General features: G+C 33.8%; 1 protein-coding gene across 1 annotated transcript in view; it reads left to right on the top strand.

Moving 5' to 3' along the window:
• The window catches only part of BRINP3 (BMP/retinoic acid inducible neural specific 3), a 213,756-nt gene that overhangs the window by 61,315 nt on the left and 132,395 nt on the right, over positions 1-20,046 (top strand). The window contains exons 3-4 of the mRNA XM_007461248.1: positions 7,275-7,380; positions 13,750-13,986. Coding sequence (XP_007461310.1) covers positions 7,275-7,380; positions 13,750-13,986 — 343 coding nt within the window. The remainder of the gene's footprint in view (positions 1-7,274; positions 7,381-13,749; positions 13,987-20,046) is intronic.

Raw genomic sequence — 20,046 nt, 5'->3', positions numbered from 1 at the left:
AGTTTGGTCTGTCTTTTATGGAGCCTATGCCTTTGGACTGTAAACTTCACGAGAGTTTCTCAGTTTTTTTCTTCCTCACCCCTGGAGTGGGACAAAATGGCTAAAGTGGGCTGGAATTAGGTATTCCCCTTCCCCTAGGTCAGTTAGGCTCAGAAAGTCCCACAGAGAGTTAGGCTCTGGTTAGCTAGTTTCCCCTGAGGGCAGAGGAGAGCAGAGTGCTCCACAGTATTTCAAAATGGTTCCGTTTCACCTCGCACTGTAGGAAGCAAGAGGGGATTTTTCTTTAATATTTACTGTAGGAACCTGATTGAGCTCCTGGAGGTAAATCTCAAAATATGATGAGGACTCTTTTTATGACTGGGTCCCTCTGGAGTTTTTAATTCCCAGACTTTTCCACACACTTACTCTGTAGCCATTTGTCAATGGAAGTTCAGTTTTTCTTACCTTAGCACTGATTGCCATACTTGTTTCAACTCTCAAGTTTCTGCTCTGAGCTGTGACTCCCTGTATTCCCTGTCTTTCCAATCTTGTGGGTAGCAGTTTGCTTCCTTCTCTGATGGGTCCAAGAAGAGTTGTTGATTGTTCAGTCTGTTTTTATTATTGTTAGGGTTTGACTTGTTGTTAGGAGGGAGTAGTGACTTCCAACCTCCATATATGCAGAACTGGAAACCAGAAGTCCTATAGATTTCTTCATATATTCTGGATAAAAGTCATTTATTAGATTTCAATGATGCTAACTGATGTTTTTTAATAAAGAAAGAGATAGTAAAATGAATAACTTTTGAGGAAAAATTTATACAATAATACATCTTTATTTTTATTTGAAAAAAATTACCAGTTCTTATATTAAGTGAGAAAACTTGTTAAGACATCGAAAGTGCAATATGAGACAAGTATAGTTGATGTCCTCTAATTTATTCTTAACAAAAAAAATTTTAAGTGTGTTAGGTGATTAAAGATTAAAAAGATTATTTCTGGAAGAAGTGGCATTTGAAGTGTACTATATTGTATGGCATTTTTGAATGAAATATGGAAGAATGTGGTCCACACTAAAAAATGTAGGCAGTATCTGGTACTGCAGTTCATCCAGATGTAGGTACCAGTAACCAATTTCACTGCTCCTTCCACCCCAGCCCCCCCGTGTAAATGCATTTCTCTTACTATAATATGGGATAGGCAAGATCCTATCTTAAATATTAGCATTTCTTTTGTATTATTTAGCTAAGATGTAGGTCTCTAGAAGAGATAATCAAATCCACAAGGGAGACACTAGGTTCTCTCTCTGCACATAACTCTTTGTAAATGAGCCAGATTGTACTTAGCAATATTCTTTTGTTTCATATACATAATCAATGGTGATATGAAATTATTCAAAAACTGTTTCAATATACTCTAACATAATTTTGAAACAAATTAAATGCAATATTTTTTAAGGAGAAAATGGCTGTAAAAATGTAAGCACATGAAAATTTGGTGCTGTGAATAAACGATGGTTGCTCCTAATTTTAACCATTTTCAAGTCTGATAAAAAGATGAGGGCAAATATATAATCGGGGAAAGTAGTTGTTCCTCTGGGCTTTTCAATTTATTTCATTGTTTGAAATTCCAACATGCACATTTATTAATTTTGTCATTAAAAATGACATTTTGGAACAAACGATAATCCTGCTATTCCATATTTATTATCATTTGATCAATAAATAGTTTATAGATAACAAGTCATTGTAATAGAGAATAGACACATTCCTGTCTAAAAATATTTCTCCCTCTTGATTTCAGATAAGATTTCTAGGAACATTATAAACTTATAAAAATGTGTATTTACAGATTTGCAATAAGAGATACACTGTTCATACAATCATGCATTTTATTATGTTGTTGATAAACAATAATCAGTTCAGTTAAAATGGTGAACTAAAACTGTTTTCATTTTGAAAAAAGCTTAGAGCAATAGGAGGTTCACAGAGCTATATATAATATGCGTGTATGTATAATTTTACAAAGTGCATATACATTTTCTTTCACTTTTTTCATTCAGTGTGGATAAAGATTTTCTCATACAAGCATACTTTTTTGAGAGACTCCTTGATTGTCTTTTACACTAGAGATAAGGAAATTTTTTCTATTTTCAGTGTAGTTGCTGTTGTTGTTCTTTTCTATTCATGTTCTTTTCTGTTCTATGCAGTTGAACTACCCATTGTTTTTTCTATACCAATATTTCTGATTTAGTCTTGTTGTGGATTATTCTTACTATATTGTACTTGATTTGCATATCGATGTGACATACAAAATTTGTGCATAGCCTCATTTAAGTGTGAGTTTGATTTAGGATGTTCTAAAACACAGGCACCCTTTCTCTGTCTATAGAGAAAAATGTTAACATGCAGCACTGATGTCAGAAAAAATAATAGGATTTTACAGCCTTAATTGAGAGGTGGGCTATGAATGATTCCAGTAAGTTTACCATAGAGTTATTGTGCCTCTGCCTTTTAATAGTAAACATTTACACACATTTTACATTTACTATGAAATCATTACTGTGGTCCAGGCCCATGATAAGCACTTATCATGGATTATCTCATTTTTCTTCACAACCTCATTACACTGTAAGAAAATTTTACCCATTTCACCAGACAGAAACTTGAATCTTAGATTGGTTCCTCTCTAGTAAGCAGTGGAGTTATGATGGTGACCTGAGCATTCTCATTTAAGTCTATTTTCTTCAAATTATATAACATGATTATGATTTTGACTGGAAATATTTTAAATATATGATGTGTTAATTTTAAGACAATGGACTCTCTAATAGTACTATAGTACTAGTTGTACTATTTTCCTTTAGGAATGTGATGTGTTTTTGTTTGTTTACTCTTTTTTTGTCCCACTTTTTTTTCATTGTTTTAACTTTTTTCTTTTTTTTCCTTGAGATAGTTTATTATTTTGCTTGAGATAGTTTTTCTTCAACTAATTCTTGCTGAATTAATTTTATAACTCCAGTGCATTGTCGTGGCATGATATTATCTTAAGAATGTGTAAGACTCAGAAAATTTGATCAAAAATAACAAAGACTTTTTATTTCCAACTGAATTATCTATACCACTTTATTTTAACCTAAATAAAGTTGAATTTATATTATTGTTTACATAATTACTTCCAAGTTGTATCTTTGAATTAGGAAAATTATTTATTTTCTTTTACTCTCTGTAAAATTCTCCAACTGTGAAAATAATAGGCATCAGTTTAATGAAACGAAATAGAAACAATATAGGAAAAGTTGAAATGAAAACATGGGCATTTTTTTCCATTTACTATACTTTTAATATCCTTTCTGAATTTTAACAATATATTTAAACACAGTTCACATAAGTGGTCAATTAGAGAAGAGCACATTTGTTACATTTTGAAGACAAATTTGTGCTAAATACATTTTGAAAAGTTTTGAATTTACCTTCCACAGCTGGCCTAGCCATTTCTTGCCTTTCTGTACATTCCACTCCCCTTTTCAATTTCCCAGCCCCTCAAGAACATTAGTTTTCCTCATAATATTCAGATAAAACCACAAGTCAATGTAACACCTCAGAAAGAACATCATTTTTGTATCCTAAAAACAGTGTTCCCTGTTTCAACATCTTCTCACCAAGAGATAAGTGAAAAAAAATGTTTTTCCTCATTCTATATGTCATTTATCAAAACACTGAATGCTATCAGTACTGGGTTATTGTCAGTCTTAATCATTTTTTTTAGAGTTCTTTTTTAAATTAATCAATTAATTAACTTATTATTGATTATTTTTGGCTGCATTGGGTCTTGCTTGCTGCGCACAGGCTTTCTCTAGTTGCGGCGAGCCAGGGCTACTCTTCATTGCCGTGGCGGGCTTCTCATTGCTGTGGCTTCTCCTGTTATGGAGCACGGGTTCTAGGCACGCGGGCTTCTGTAGTTGTGGCTCGTGGGCTCTAGAGCGCAAGCTCAGTCGTTGTGGCTCACGGGCTTAGCTGCTCCGTGGCATGTGGGATCTTCCCGGACCAGGGCTTGAGCCTGTGCCCCTGCATTGGCAGGCGGATTCCCAACCACTGCACCACCAGGGAAGCCCTTAATCATTTTTAAGTTTAGCTATTGAATAACTCTTCCTTTGTTACATTATATATGGAGACCCCAAAATCAGATGTTCATCTGTCAGCTGATGAACAAAAGTTCAAGCTCTTTGTGGCACAACTACATAATTCATTTTTTTGGTAGAGTTAACATCTCTATAGAACTGTTTGTACAATAAGTTAGTTTTTATTACTTTCTTTTCATTTTTATTCCTTTCATTAGTATTGAACATATAAAATAAGTATTGGCACATTTATCAATGCTGACAGGTAAGGTTCTTAAAATATAATACAATTGGAAAAATGGATTTGCATCATTGAATGTGCTAGAGTGTGTGAATTTTTATATTAAATCAGACAATGATCAGTGAAGTCAGCTGTGAATGGTAAAGAACAAAATTAAGTCATCAGTAGGATATACTATATTTTATTATTGTATGCTGTGGAAGGTAAGGGAATAAAATGATCTATAGTTATAGAGGTAGATAGAGATATTCAAACCTCTAAATTTATAAGACTGTTATTTAAATCTCCTGCATTTATTCTCAAGAACACAGTAACTGAATATAAGGGACTGTCTGTAATGAGATATGAATAATACTATTTATCCTCTTTCAACGGTTAAGTGTTCAGGAGATTGCATACCAATTTCTAAGATCTCTTATGTCAATGAGTATGTGCTTTAAGCCACTTGTATTTAGAAAACTTCCTTAAAAATGACAAACATTGGAATTTCTTTGTATTAATGTGGTGTGTATACATTTGTGTGTGTTGGGGGAAAATAGTTAAGCTACTTGATAGGACAAGATGAAGATTTAAATGATCTTAAATTCTAAATATTTCCTTTGGTGCCCTAATCTTCCTTTTACTCATTTGTGATTAATCATTTATATTTAATATTAACCATACACATGTATACATGCACGTGCATGTATGTGACACATATCAACATCAGCAATTATTTTCCTGAACAAAATAAGGGATATTCTGTGTCACCACTGGAGAACAGCAGGAGAGGACTACACAGTCAGTGTGGTGTTAGAGAAAGAGTAAATCACATTCCCAATTGTTGCTGTGTGCTCATAGCCAATCTCGGTTATTCTAACGGACTCGTTTAGAAAATATGGTAGAGTTGTCATGATACAATTATGCATTCCCTCCATGCACCTGAGCTAAAGTGTCCATCGCCCTATCTTTGACTATCACCTATAAGTTTTTGATTCCTAAAATAGTAATCCTATCTTCGACGTAACTTCTAAGAAATATATCTACATTGTCACTTCTTCTACTGGATGTTTCCAACTAAGAGTGTTATTCAACTCAGAGTCAAAATAATCAAAACCAGGCTTCCTTACATTCACTTCACAGTGGAGCTTCTTTGGCCCATATCTTAATGTTATCACTTATGCTAGAAACTTCTGTTGCACTTCCCTCCTCCCATCATGTACATTTTCAGTGTTTCATAATCTTGCCCATTCTAATTGTTTTTCAAAATCCATCTTCTTCAGATAAATCATATTGCCACTGCCCCATTCAGACCTTCATCATCTTGATAATGGCCTTAACATCTTCCTTGGTTTGGTTTTCCCCTCACACTCTCCGCTTCTCTTTGTCTTAATATTAATACCTATGGGCTTATACCAGAACATAATATGTTCTGTGAATACTTCAGTAAACAAATAGGGAATATTCTCTGCACTTGTGGAGCTTGCATTCTAATAAGAGGTGTTGGCCATAATCATGTTAAGTGAGTAAATTATACAGCATGTTAGAAACTGAAAAGCACTGTGGAAAAGATAGAACAATGTAAGGAGCAAAGGAAATAATGGTCGGAAGAGGGAAATGTGGGAAGGTATATTCATTTAAAATAGGTTAGTCCAAGAAGTCCAGAGAGAGAGACACTTGAACAAAAACTTGAAGAAAGTGAACGAGTGAGCTTAGAAATATTTCGAGGAAGAACATTCCAAGTTTGGGAACAGCAAGTCAAAAATCATGAAGCAGGAGGATAACTAGCATGTGTTTGGGGAACAACAAAGAAGCCAGTGTTCTTGGAGTGGAGTAAATGAGGAAAAGTGGAAGAGAGGTGAGTTCAGAGAGGTAACAGGCAGCTGGAAAATAGGGCATCTTTTTAGCCATGGAAAAGGGCTCTGGCTTTTACCCTGAGCTAGATGGGAAGCCATTATGTGGCTGTGAACTGTGAAATAAAATGAGCTGAATGATGTTTTGCAAACCATTCTGGTTGTTGTGAATATCTTTTTAAAACACAAAAATGATTACAATACTCCTCTGCTTTAAAATGTTTGGTTTTAAAAAAAAATATCCTCAGGACAAATTTCCAGTCTGACATAATTGATTAAATGCCTCCTCATCTCCTGGTACCATCCATCCAAGACACCCATGGGAAAAAAATTACTCTGCAATATGTGATTCCATAATTAAGTGCTAAGGTTGGGCCCTGCAAACCATAACTTTATAGAAATGGTGAAGTAATACAAGTGGGAATCATTAGGGACTAATTTGTGTGGGTGTTTGAACATGACGTTGATCTTGAGGATAGAGAAAACTAATTAGTCCAAAAGGAGAAAGGTGGGGTAAGGTGAAGGATGCTGTATAAGCAAAGGCATAGAATTAACAAAGTCCAACTGGACAGCAAGATCGCCTGCCTGCTGGGAGAAGTGGGGCAGATGGAAGCCAAGCAGAAGAGTTTAGACATTGATACCACCATAAAAGAACAGGAAATTATAGATTTTTAAGTAGAAGAATAAAACAATAATATCAGTCTTTAGACCGTAGCCTGGTAAATGGTTTTGATTTATTGAGGAAAGATAAACCAACAAAAAACAATTCTCATATGAGTCAAACTTGCTCTCTACCTAAAAGCATGCTCTGTCTTGTCTTGGGTAAAATCAGTGAGCTTATATGAAGGATGTTGTTGACCAAAGAGGGCTTCCATTATTTTCTCTGAAGATTGATGACTGGCCAAAGAGAAGGAAATGGAATTGAAGATAAAGGGCGTCATTTGTCTCCTCTGTGCTTAGGTGTACTGTTGGTGTGTATCAGATCCTAGACCTTTTAGTGATGTTTACTGTCAGATGTATAATATCAGTGTGTGACAACTACATTGAATGGTAAGAACTCGGTAAAGTCTGGTATATAAAGTAAAGTTGATGTTTTGTTCTTTAGGTAACAGAAACACGGACGGGTCCTCTTGGCTGCAGTAACTATGACAACCTAGATTCTGTCAGTTCTGTTCTGGTTCAGAGTCCTGAGAATAAGATTCAGTTGCAAGGTATGTAGGTGAAATTTCATTAATTCTCTATGAGCCTGCATGACAGTTACCCAGTTGTGATTTCTTTCTTCTCTCTCCCTTCCTTCTTCCTCCCTCACTCCCTCCCTCCCTCCCTCTCTCTCTCTCTCTTTCTTTCTTTCTTTCTTTGTTTCTTTCTTTCAAGCTGTATGTGCAGTACTAGGCTTTTAGAGTTCTCATAAAAGGCTAATCTCCTAATTTTTAACTGATATGAACATTCTAGACCAGATGAAGGGAATGTCAAAATTCACTTTACTTCTTAAATTAAGTAATCAGTAACAATTGGAAAATGTATTGTGATAATATTTTTCTTCCATACAGTAATCATTGCCTCAGTAAGTAGCAGCTTTTCCATAGGTCTCCCGAGCTTTGACTTCTTCCTTATAGATTCTGATAAAAATCGTAACCATATTTATGCATACTGTGATGTGAACATTTGACATTTTAAATATAACCTAATATGATAATTAAGGCTTCATTTCTCTTCTGACAAACAGAAATATACTTAAGAATATATTAACAAAATACTTATACTTGCATTATTTCATTTATAGAGATACATTCTGTGATAAAGGTAATTTATCATCTTCTTTCTGTTACTGTATTTTGTGAGATAATTCAGTAGAGGACTTTTTATAATAATAATTTTAACAAATACATATTATCCTAACTGGTTATAAGGATGTGTATATCACTCATTCATACAGGCATGGAAAGGTTATGAATCCACATGTTTAAACACGTACTAGTTGAATAAGTTCAGAAATGTCTTTGTGATGACAGATCATCTAAATTAAGTTGACTGATCAAAGGGGTAGTTCTGAGTTGTTCTTTCTAGTCTACCTTTTTTAATTGCAGAGGTTAGATCTGTATTTACATTATTCAGTTTTACATAAAAATGCTTAAAAGTTTCAGAAATTATACCATTTTTCCTCAACTTTTCCATGTAAAAAATGTAATGGCATCAGGCTCTTTAAATTTACCCTAAATAATAAATGAATTTCATTTATTTTAAATTGTATAAAAATCACAAAGAAAGCACTTAACAGTTTTAAACCTTAAATGCTATCCAATTTATCATTGTCAATTTTAGATTTAGTTATTGAAATATCTTCTGTAATTTAAATAGAAACCCAAACTATCAATATTACTTGTAATTCTCTACTAGTCACCCCTTTTTAAATGTGTGTAATAACTTTCCATCAGAGTATTAACTTTAATAGAAAAAGACAAAGAATGTTTATATCAAATATGTTTATTTCAATTAATTTATTATTAAATTTTATTTATTAACACTATTTATTGATTGTTACTCTTTGTGGATCACTGTGTTCAGTTTTAAAAATATTATAAACACAAAACTTCACCCTCCAATCTTCTTTGAAGAAAAATTAACACAAGGAATAAATGAATCAATACTCCTTATATAACTACTATTTCTACTTTCCTCAATTTTTGTAAGGCAGATATCTGCATCTCTTTCACCTTTTTTATCTGCTAGGCCAATATTTTCAGTTGTCTATTGCAACTATATTTGTACCCCAATGAACAAAGATCCTTCCAAACATAACATTAGTAAATCAATATTGAGACCCTCAATTTCCCTTGTACTCTTTCTTAAATTTCATCTGTACTTATAGTACAAGTATCAGGTTGATTCACCTTTCAATCTACCTTTAATAGTAGCTCTTGTCCACTTTGAAAGGAATGCAAAGCGCTCACAAATTCTGGAATAAACTTACCAATGTACATTTCTTTAAAGGGTATGAAAAACTCTGGATCACTATATGTGGCAATTGGAAAAACTTGTGTCTCTGAAGAATCTTTTATTAAGGTACCAACAGAGGTCTTTGTGTCTTTCATAGTTAGTTAGTTATATAGTTATATAGTAAGTTGGTTGGTTTTATGGATAGATGGATATAGACATAGATGACATATTGTGTGTGTGTGTGTGTATATATATACATATATATATGTGTATGTGTATATATGTGTATATATATATATACACAGAGAGAGAGAAAGAAAGAGAGAAAGAGAGAGTTAGTGTCTCCTGTTTTGTTTGTAAGCACAAGGTGAAGCGTTAGAATCGGTGTTAGACCCATTTGGAGATCTTCTGAATTGAGCTCTATTATTGAGAGGAATCTAGAATTATAAGAGTTTTTCAGTATTGACCTTCTTCTTCCAAACCTCTACTCTTGTAGAAGAAGAAGAATTACTCCTGAAGTAGAATTTTATCAGAGCAAAGAAAGCATCAGTAAGAATTATTGAAGCTACAGCATTAGGCAACAAATTCAGAAAGAATTCCATGACTCAACATTGGAATTGACATTCATAAATGAGAGGTCAGAGAGATGCATTACACATTAACACACTGATTTTGACTGAAAACAAAGGAAATGAAATGTTTCTGGCAGTGAGTAAGCTGGATTTACCTGCTTGTCTGTCTGGCTTTGCCAATTAGGGTACAGAACAGACATTAAAAAAAAAACAAAACTGAAATATCCATATCTACAACTCCAAATTATTAATAAAATATATTTAAAACATATGACAAAAAGTAATTCATAAGAAGTGTGAGCAAATACATATTGAAATTAATGATATTCCAATTTCCTCAACGCCTTATGAATTTAACATATCAATCAAGGTACATTTGAGTGAAAGGGTAACAGTAGTAATTAAAAGTTATAAAATCTTGGCAGTAACTTTTTAGTAAAATTCCCAGAAAGTGAATGATCCATATGACTAGGTAACAAATACTTTTCCGGATCAGTTAGTTCCTAATGTTTTATTTCGTCAAAATTGGCAAAGGATGGCATTATTATCAAATAGAAGATTTAATATAACTTTTAAAGATGGGACACCATGCAATTATCTTTTGCTTGTAATAAAAATCTGATGATATTGCTTAAAAATTTTTTTTCTTTCCTATTGTTTATTGATATGTTGGAACAAATTTTCTCAAAGCTTTACACATATAAAATTTAAAGGAAGGCAAATAATTTATATTGAAATAATTTATATTAATTTATATTTCTAGCAAAACCCCCCCATAAACTAATTAACAGAGCTCTATCAATTCATTTATCAGTATTTTGTAGTCTATTGTTTCTGTACCTAAAAAAAAAAAAAAAAGATCTGTAGGACAGCCCCCCAGTCCCTCTGAGTTGTCTACCAAGGCAGTTCAAGTTTTCTCTCTAGGTATCAGTTATTGTTTACGTTAGTGGTCTAGTTATAAAATTATAAAATTTTGAGTGGTCTGTCCGTAGAGCTCTTTTCCAAAAACTCTTTGTTATTTTTAGTGCGGGTTTTACAGAATGTCAGTTTCCTTTCTTTAGAGATAGATAAATACGTAGATGATAGATATAGATAAGACAGATAATACAGCAGAAATCCTTGCATGTCTAAAACTGAACTCATCGTTTCTTGCCACCAATCATTCCTCCTCAAATTACTTTTCCAGCCGTCTCTATTTCTGCAAAGGCACTATCATTTTTACAGACTGAAAATTATGACAATTATGACTTTGTTTATGACATTTTAAATGTAACATAAATTCTCTGAATTTCTTTTTGTTTTGGGGGTGTTTTTTTGTAAAATTAAGGTTGACATAATCAGCGGGTTCCATATATCTGGTCCATAGACTTACAGTTACCTGAGATGTTAAAACATGCAATATTAAAATAAGTATATTTGGACTCCTGAGTCGCATTAACAGAGACTCTGACTTTGTTTTTAACACTGAATGGCAGAATTGTCAGAAGCAATCACTAGATATTTCTCAACTATACAGTAATTTGGTGACCCACAGGACTAATCATTTAAGAATATTTCTAGCTTTATCATTTTATTCCTTCAAGTCATTTGACATATTTCACCTGCCTTACATCAAATAAAGTAGTGTCTAGTAGATTCTAACTTCTCTTCTCCTGTCTCCTAAACTGCCTTTTGATCACCATTTCCTTAGTTTAGATATTTTTTAATTTTCTGTCTAAACTGATCTTTTTTCTTTATATCTTCTATATCGAAATAACATACCACTCAGAGTACCTTCATTGTTAAACATCATTTAAATACAAGTGAATTATTCCATATACTTCACCCTGTTATGGGAACCCCAGTCACATTACTCTAGATTTATTTTTCTAAGCAACTCACTCATTGCATTCTTAAACTGCATATGTATTAAAACAATACTGCTAGTTGCTATTTTAAAAAGTATATTCCACAGTTCATTTGTGTGTGATGTTGTTAATGTATTATCCTATGCCACAAAAAAACCTCTGTTAATGTTGAAGCATATCCACGTGTCAAATACTGTTCCAGTCTACCTTTTTTATGGAACAATTAATCATACCTAGTGAAATATCTGTAACCCAACTCTAGTAGTTAATAAGTACTATTGTATAATATTATAACATACTTCTAATATTACATATTATATTACTTCTTTTATTTTTCCTAAGTGTATTGCAAGTACCTTTAGGGCAGGGATATGTTTTGGTCATCTTCATATTTGTACTTTCCCTAGAACGTCTCTTCCAAATTGGAAGGCATTCCATAAATGTTATTTATTTGAGGTAAAATTACAATGAATAATAAAGTAAATATATAAGTGCTAAAAGTACTTTTCCTGACCCACCTATGGGAGAATTAATCTGAAAGAATGAGATAGGTATAATTGTCAAGATATTTACAAAGTAGATTTTTTTCCTAAATACTAATTCACGATTTTAATTGAATTAACCTCATAGATGATGGTTGTATCAAAAAATTGTGTTTTTTTGTTTTTGTTAGAAAGGAGACATGTAAAAGTTGTAAAAATCAAATTTTGTAGTAAATAGCAATTAGGTATTGACTAAGTTTTCCCTTTTATGTTTATTTTATTACATTGAATATTTACCCTTTTGATTAGATTTTTCTACATAGCAAGAAATGATAACATGTAAAACTAGTAGAGATCTCCAAATGTTAATTTTATAGCCTTACTTTCATTTTTTATATTTTCTTAAGAGTTAGCAAATTTACTAAACTTGCTTGTAGAAAAGAAATAAACTGTATCACTAAGGCTGTCTTAATACATGACAAGGAAATAAACTGTGAAATAATTAAATCAGTCTAATAGTTTCCCTGTAGTCAATCTAAGTGATCATATGAAAAATAAACTCATATAAAGTTATGTGTTGTTAGTGGCATGAGATAAGCATTATAGCAACATTTCATAACTCTTTTGCTGATGCCACAAACCCTTTGTATTATGATATCAATGTAGATGTGAGCTGATAGAACATGAGCTAAAGGTATATGAAAATATTGAAAACTATTTGAAATCAAGTAGTGTAAAATAAATGCATACATCTCTTTTCAAAAGTATGGGGGGCTTCCCTGGTGGCTCAGTGGTTGAGAGTCCGCCTACCAATGCAGGGGACACGGGTTCGTGCCCCGGTCCGGGAAGATCCCACATGCCGCGGAGCGGCTGGGCCCATGAGCCATGGCCGCTGAGCCTGCGCGTCCGGAGCCTGTGCTCCGCAGCTGGAGAGGCCACAACAGTGAGAGGCCCGCGTACCGCAGAAAAAAAGCAAAAAACAAAAAAAAGTATGGGAAGATAGGTTCTAGCTACATTATATAAAAAAACCAAATATTCTGATCAATTAAGTCAAATGCCAATCAAATCGGTTTAAAAAACAAAATCAAATAGTCTAAGATATTAAACACCTCTATAATTTTCAGGATTCTTTTTTTTTTAATTTATTTAATTAATTTATTTATTTTGGCTGCATCGGGTCTTAGTTGTGGCTCGGGTCTTATTTGTGGCATGCGGTGTCTTCATTGAGGCGTGTGGGATCTTTTCACTGTGGGCTGGCTCTTCACTGTGGCGTGCAGGCTTCTCTCTAGTCGTGGCGTGAGGGTTTTCTCTCTCTAGTGCAGTGTGCAGCCTCCAGGACGCATGGGCTCTGTAGTTTGCAGCACATGAGCTCTCTCATTGAGGCCGCAAACTCAGTAGTTGTGGCACACAGGCTTAGTTGCCCCCGGCATGTGGGATCTTAGTTCCTGGACCAAGGATCAAACCTGCGTCCCTTGCATTGGAAGGCAGATTCTTTACCACTGGACCACCAGGGAAGTCCCAGTTTCCGGGATTCTTGAACAGTACATGGAGTCAGTATATATTAAAAAGAATTATAAATATTTGCAATTTTACAGACTTCGATAATTTTCTAATGATGGTTTTAAAATATGCATAAATACATAACAATATACTCAAATTTTGACTTTTTGTGAATATGTAGATATGTATTATGCTTTTTTTCCTTATCAGAGTAAACTTACTCTTTTGGTTTGTTCTTTAAGGGCTGCAAGTACTCCTTCCAGACTACCTTCAGGAGCGTTTTGTACAAGCAGCTTTGAGCTACATTGCTTGCAATTCAGAGGGAGAGTTTATCTGCAAGGACAATGACTGCTGGTGTCAGTGTGGTCCCAGATTTCCAGAATGCAACTGCCCCTCCATGGACATTGAAGCCATGGAGGAGCATCTTCTTCGCATAACTGAAACCTGGAAATCCTACAACATCGACTTTGAGGAATCAGGTAAGACATATATTTTATCTAACACTTCTAAACTTTGCCAAAAAAATTGCCATATTGAGAAGACTGTTTTACCCTTTTGGGAGAAACTACAACATACTTGGAGGATTTTATTCAATTTATCCTTATTATTCTTTCAAATGGACATGTGTATTGCTTTCATTATTGGTTATTCAGTATTTTACTGAAAGCCTATATGGTACTTTGTGTATTGCTATGTACTATTGGCACTAGGACCTAGCCTGCTCTTGAGCTGATTTATTAGTCATTTAATGAAGAAAGTCCTTGCCTTTCTCAATATAAGAATTTAAATTGTTGACTGAAAAAAAATGCACAACCTAGAAGTTGAGAATTATGTATTTATGTTTTATTGGGCGGATTTTCTGAGCACTTCAAGCCCAGGAGACAGGACTCTCAGATCGCTCTGAGGGAGGGCTCCAAAGAGGTAAAGGAGGAGCCGGGATATATAGGAGTTTTGGAAGACTCCTATATAGAGTCCAGGTAGTCGGAACAGTATCAAAAAATACTGTTAATTAAGGAAAACCAGGTATCTCAAGTTAAGGAATTTAGTGCTTTTCTGGGTATGGGAAAATGCAAAGTCAAAGCTCACTGAACTCTTTCCTTTGATATGCACCTCAGCTATCTGGGGCCAGATAGCTGAGGTGCTATCCTGGCTTTAGGTGCCATCCTGGTGATAGAAACCTATCCTGTGCTTTGTCATCCTCAGCCTCCTCAGGGCACACCATACGAGGGTGGCTGCAGAGGCTGATAGCTTGAGAGCTGGTATCTTGTTTCCATCCTGAGTTCCCTCAGGGCTCACAACAGGGTGGCTGTAGTGGCTGAGGTGGCTGATGGCTACAACAGCCTTTGTTTCTTGTTTATTGATATGGCAGGCAGCGTTCTTAGTCCAATACCTCTGATACCCCTCTGGACTATTCACATGGCCCCTGAGATTCACTTGTGAGGGAAGATCCAAAGTGTGAATGTTCTATACTTCCTTTACGTTAAAGTGAATCTCATGCACGTGCACTTTCACTCAACTACTTCTTTTTCAACCAAATTCAGATCAGTTTTGACTTAATGTTTGTGCAGTTTGTTTTTGTTATTTCTGAATTTTTATGAGTGCGTAATTGTGTTTTCAATATTGTTACTTATGGACTGTGTAACCTGTAATGGCCTTCATTTCATAAAGCAATGAACTTTAATAAAAGGTTAAGAATGCCTCAACATGAAATGAAAAATATTGATAACAACATATATAATCATTCATGATAATAGAATAATAAAAATCCCCAGAATGTGATGAGTGTAATTATGTAGCATTTAGTCAAAAGTGTTGGACATGGCTAACTTTCAAAGTGACAAGAGAGGTTTTAACTGCCCTGAGATCAGATGTATATGTTTGAATGTCATAATTTTTCCAGTGATTCATTTAACCAAGCACACTTAAAAATGATAATGAAATTTAACATACATTCACAATAAAAACACTTAATTTAAGCATAGAAGGAACATATTTCAACATAATAAAAGCCATATATGACAAGCCCACAGCTAACATCAGACAAGAAAAACCACAATTGATGGTTTCAACAAACCCTCATCTTTTTGTGTAGTAGAACCACCAAATTATAAAGTAAAAGAGTAGGTAAATAGATTTAGAAAGAGTTAATAGATTTAGATTTTATTAAGATATATTTTGATCAAAATAGTGTATAATATATAATCCTCCTCTATTAGGGTAATATTTCTCTCTATACAAATAGCAAAAACTGTCTAAGAATCAAAAAGTCATATCTCCTTGACGTTGTTGAAATGCATTTATTTCTAACCTCAAATTCTTCTTTTGTTTTTCCAATAGAATACTCATAAGTAATGTATTGGAAATCTAATATGTTATATTCAAGTAGAACCATCTGATGTTAAAAATAATCATGAAATGCAACACTTTTAGATAATGTATAATGTGTTATACCAGGGAATCTCAGAACCCCCGTATTTGTGGAACTCACTTAGGATTGCCACCCCTATTATTTTGCCTTGAGACTATATTTTTAAAAATCACCAAATGAGCATTGGGTTTTTTGTTTCCAGGTGAAATGTAGTAGATTGAAGTAGTCCAATACTTCTATTGATAGTAACTAAAAAGTTGAATAATTTTTAAAATTATATTTTTAAAGACATAATAGATCATAAAAGTAACAACTAAATAGACTAAAATTCATGGCGTGAGAAGTGTGGGATCCATAGCTTGTTTCCTTCCTTTCTTCCTTTCTTTGTTTCTCTTTCTTTATTTCATTTTATTCATTAATTTATTTAATTCTGAGAACAGAGCCTGAGGGCTCTGCATTTCCCCAGGCAGAGAGTGGCTGATGGGAGAAAGAAAAATCAACACACTTCTAGCGATTATGGAGACTAGAATGACAAAATTCTGGACTCAGTGAGCCTAAGGAAGTTCAGTTTTACCACAAGATATTTGCTGAATTTCAGATAGCGCTGGATGCTAAAGAACTACTCAAAAGTCTCTTCAAACTTAATGAAGTTTACCACAGACTTGAGGTGCTTAAGAGATAAAAACTCTCTAGAGGGAAGAGCTTGGAAATAAAACAGGGAAGGATGGAAAACCCCCGAGGGAATGAGGAAGTGACACTGTGTTTCTATAACTGCTTTCCCCTGGGGCACATTTATCAATTCAGGGCAGAGTTAGAAGCTGAGAATCTAGGACTAGTCCCTGAAAAATGCTGGCATTCCAGGACAGAGAAATCAGAAGAAAATTTGGCAGTCATAGTAGATTAAAGTGAGAAAATTGGAGGCTTAGGAGTTTTAAATATATGACCAGTCTTCTCTTTAAGACATTTGCCTTAACCCGTGGAGGATGTTCCTAAAGAGGTAAACTGAAACGTCTGAATGATAGCATTGAGTCTTCTGCAGTGTTACAGGCCTGAAGTAGCAAACAGTCACCAGGTCCTTAACTGAAAGTTCTGCAGGGCCATACCCTAAGAACAGGGGAGAGTCAGAGCCAGACTGAGTTCTCTACAAGTATAACCCCACACTGATATAGCTCATATCCTGATTTTTTTAGGATCAACTCCCTGTTACATATGAAGAGAGTGACGTCTTGAGGAGGAAAACATTTTCTAAAATCTCTGCAATTTTTTTTTATTTACGATGAACATAAAACTCTAATTTACAACATATATGAGCAGATAAGACCTTATGGCTAATATCAAAAAGAAACCAGGTAACAGATGTAAGATGATCCAGATATTGAAATTAATAGGAACAATTTTCAGATAATTATTATTAAAATGCTCAAAAAATAAAAGGAAAGGAAGGATAAAGTAGATGGAGATATTGAAAAGTTCACCAGAGATTTGGAATCTATACAACTGGACTGAAGGACCTTCTAAAACATAAAAATGCAGTATCTGAAATAAATAACTCAAAATTTTGTTTTCGTAGGAGTCTTGGCATAGTGGGGAACAGGATTAGTGAACAGTAAGAGAGGTTAATGGAATAGATAGAAATGAAAGCAGTGAGAAAAGCAACAGTGAAATATTGGATAGATGCATGGCAAGCATGTGAGATAGGCATGAAATTTTTTTCAACTGAAAACTTCCAAATTCAACCTACAGATTCAAAAAGCACAGCAAACACAAAGAATGATTAATACAAAGAAAACCACACATAAGTGTATCATAGTAGATCTGTTGGAAAAAAGACAGAAAAAAATTCTTCTAACATAACTAGAGAAAAAAGACATTACTTTCATTGGACTCGTAATGAGCCTGACTTATCAAAACAAAAACAAAAACAGATTTTTGACATATTTAAAGTGCTAAAGAAAATAACAGTCAATCTAGAATTATGTAACATTCCACAAGAGTTTCAAAAATGAAGGTGAAAATAAAGATGTGTTCAGACAAGAAATGCTACATGAAAACATAGATGTGAAGGGGAAGAGGAATTCTAGAGATGGCAAATATACATGAGTAAATACAAGTGAATATCAACCTTACAAAATAATAATTATGAGGTGATGTGAACATAAAATATATGTAGAATTCTAATATATGATAATAGTGTTATAACGGGTGGTGAATGGAAAGTGTTAATATTCGAAGTCTCCCAAGGTACTGGCATTGTTGAGGATGAGCTAAGAGATGTAATTTGCATTAGAGTGAAATAAATCAAGAATAATATAATCTCTGGAATATCTACTAAAATAAGAATGTTTAATTATAGTCAAGAAAATAAAATAAGATAAAAATTATTTGATCACTCCATAATAAGAAAGTAAAGTAGAAAACAGGAGAAAAATCATCTGGGTCAAATAGATCAATGCAGCAGAAAGAGAAAGGTTTGGATTGTCTTTACAATAAATGTGTTGGGTCAGATTAATTCCACTGTAATGGTTATTATATTAAATATTCTATTTTATTACACTAAATAGTCTAAATAAAAGACTAATATTGTAGGACTGGTGATTAATAATAAAAATAAGTAAAAGACTATTTGCTGTTTACTAGAGACCTGACTGATAAAGACATAGATAAACTGAGGTTGAATGGTGGAGAAATATGTAATGTAAACACTAGCCAAAAAATACTAAGGTAAATTTGAAAGCAAGATACATTAATTGAGATTTAAAATGATTTCATAATAATAAAGTAGTCAATCCAACAGGAATCAATATCATAATTATTAATTTATATGAACTGCAAAGTAAAAATTACACCACACCAGTTAAACGGGCAAGTAAGACTGCTAAAGACTCTTGTAATAAAGGATAGAGACTTACAATAGGGAAGGAAGATTGAACTCAACTCCTCTGATACAAAGCACAGGAGAATTTTTAAAACTTGGGATTAGCTCATAGAAAAGTACCAGAGGACAGTAGCAGGGAGAATGGTCGACATTTCTGCAGTATCAGTTGTAACTTCTCCTCTTTCATTTCTTATTTTGTTTATTTGGGTCTTCCCTCTTTTCTTCTTGGTGAGCCTGGCCAGAGGTTTGTCAATTTTGTTTACCCTTTCAAAGACCCAACTCTTGGTTTTATTGATTTTTTTCTATTGTTTCTCTAATCTCTGTTTTGTTCATTTCCTCTCTGATCTTTTGTATTTCCTTCCTTCTGCTAACTTTAAGTTTTGTTTGTTCTTCTTTTTCTAATTCTTTCAGGTGGTAGGTTAGGTTCTTTATTTGAGATTTTTCTTGTTTTTTGAGGAAGACCTGTATTGCTATGAACTTCTCTCTAAGAACCGTTTTTGCTGCATCCCATAGATTTTGTATGGTTCTATTTTCATTGTCATTTGTTTCAAGGTATTTTTTAATTTTCCCTTGGATTTCATCATTGACCCATTGGTATTTTAGTAGAGGGTGGACCACCTGATTAAGCCATCTGTATTTGCTAATTGTCCCTTATTGAGGTTGGTCTCCTACTTTTCCACAGAGACTGGGAGAAAAGCATACTATCTCCTTTTCCTTTGATGATTCCAAGTCAAAGGGATGACTCCTAGATCCTCGAGAATGACGTTATCTTGTTTGAAGAAGATTTACTTCTTTAAGGGACAAAGAAATACTTTACAATTGCAAGTTCTCTAAAGAAAAGGGAAGTCAGGGAAGAAACCTGTTTAAACTTTAGTGAAGCTGTGGCGAATGTTCAGGCTGTCTTGGTCAATACTTAAAAGCAGAGCCCCAAAAACCATGAAGATAAATTGACAGAACTAAAAGGAACAAAAAACACATACAGAATCATAGTGTGACATTTTAACATCCTTATTTAATATATGAAGGAACAAACAAATTGAATATCAGGGAAGATTTATTCAAGGTTCAAAATTAATTTGTTTCAAAATATCTATCAGATTTCATCACAAACGAGAAATAGAATAGGATCATGTGAACATTTCACAAAATTCAGGGGAAAAAAACACTTATTCATGATTTTTTTAAAAATCTTTGAACAAATTTGGAATTCTGGAACCCTCCATATTTTAACAATTTTACAAAAACTTTCATGTATAATGGTGAAAATTTGAACAGTTTCCCCCTTCGAGCAGGAAT

The sequence above is a fragment of the Lipotes vexillifer genome, unplaced genomic scaffold (assembly GCF_000442215.2).
Source record: "Lipotes vexillifer unplaced genomic scaffold, Lipotes_vexillifer_v1.1 scaffold66, whole genome shotgun sequence".
NCBI classification, from domain to species: domain Eukaryota; kingdom Metazoa; phylum Chordata; class Mammalia; order Artiodactyla; family Lipotidae; genus Lipotes; species Lipotes vexillifer.
The sequence above is the reverse complement of the archived record's forward strand: the minus strand, read 5'-3'. Positions and strand labels throughout refer to the sequence as shown.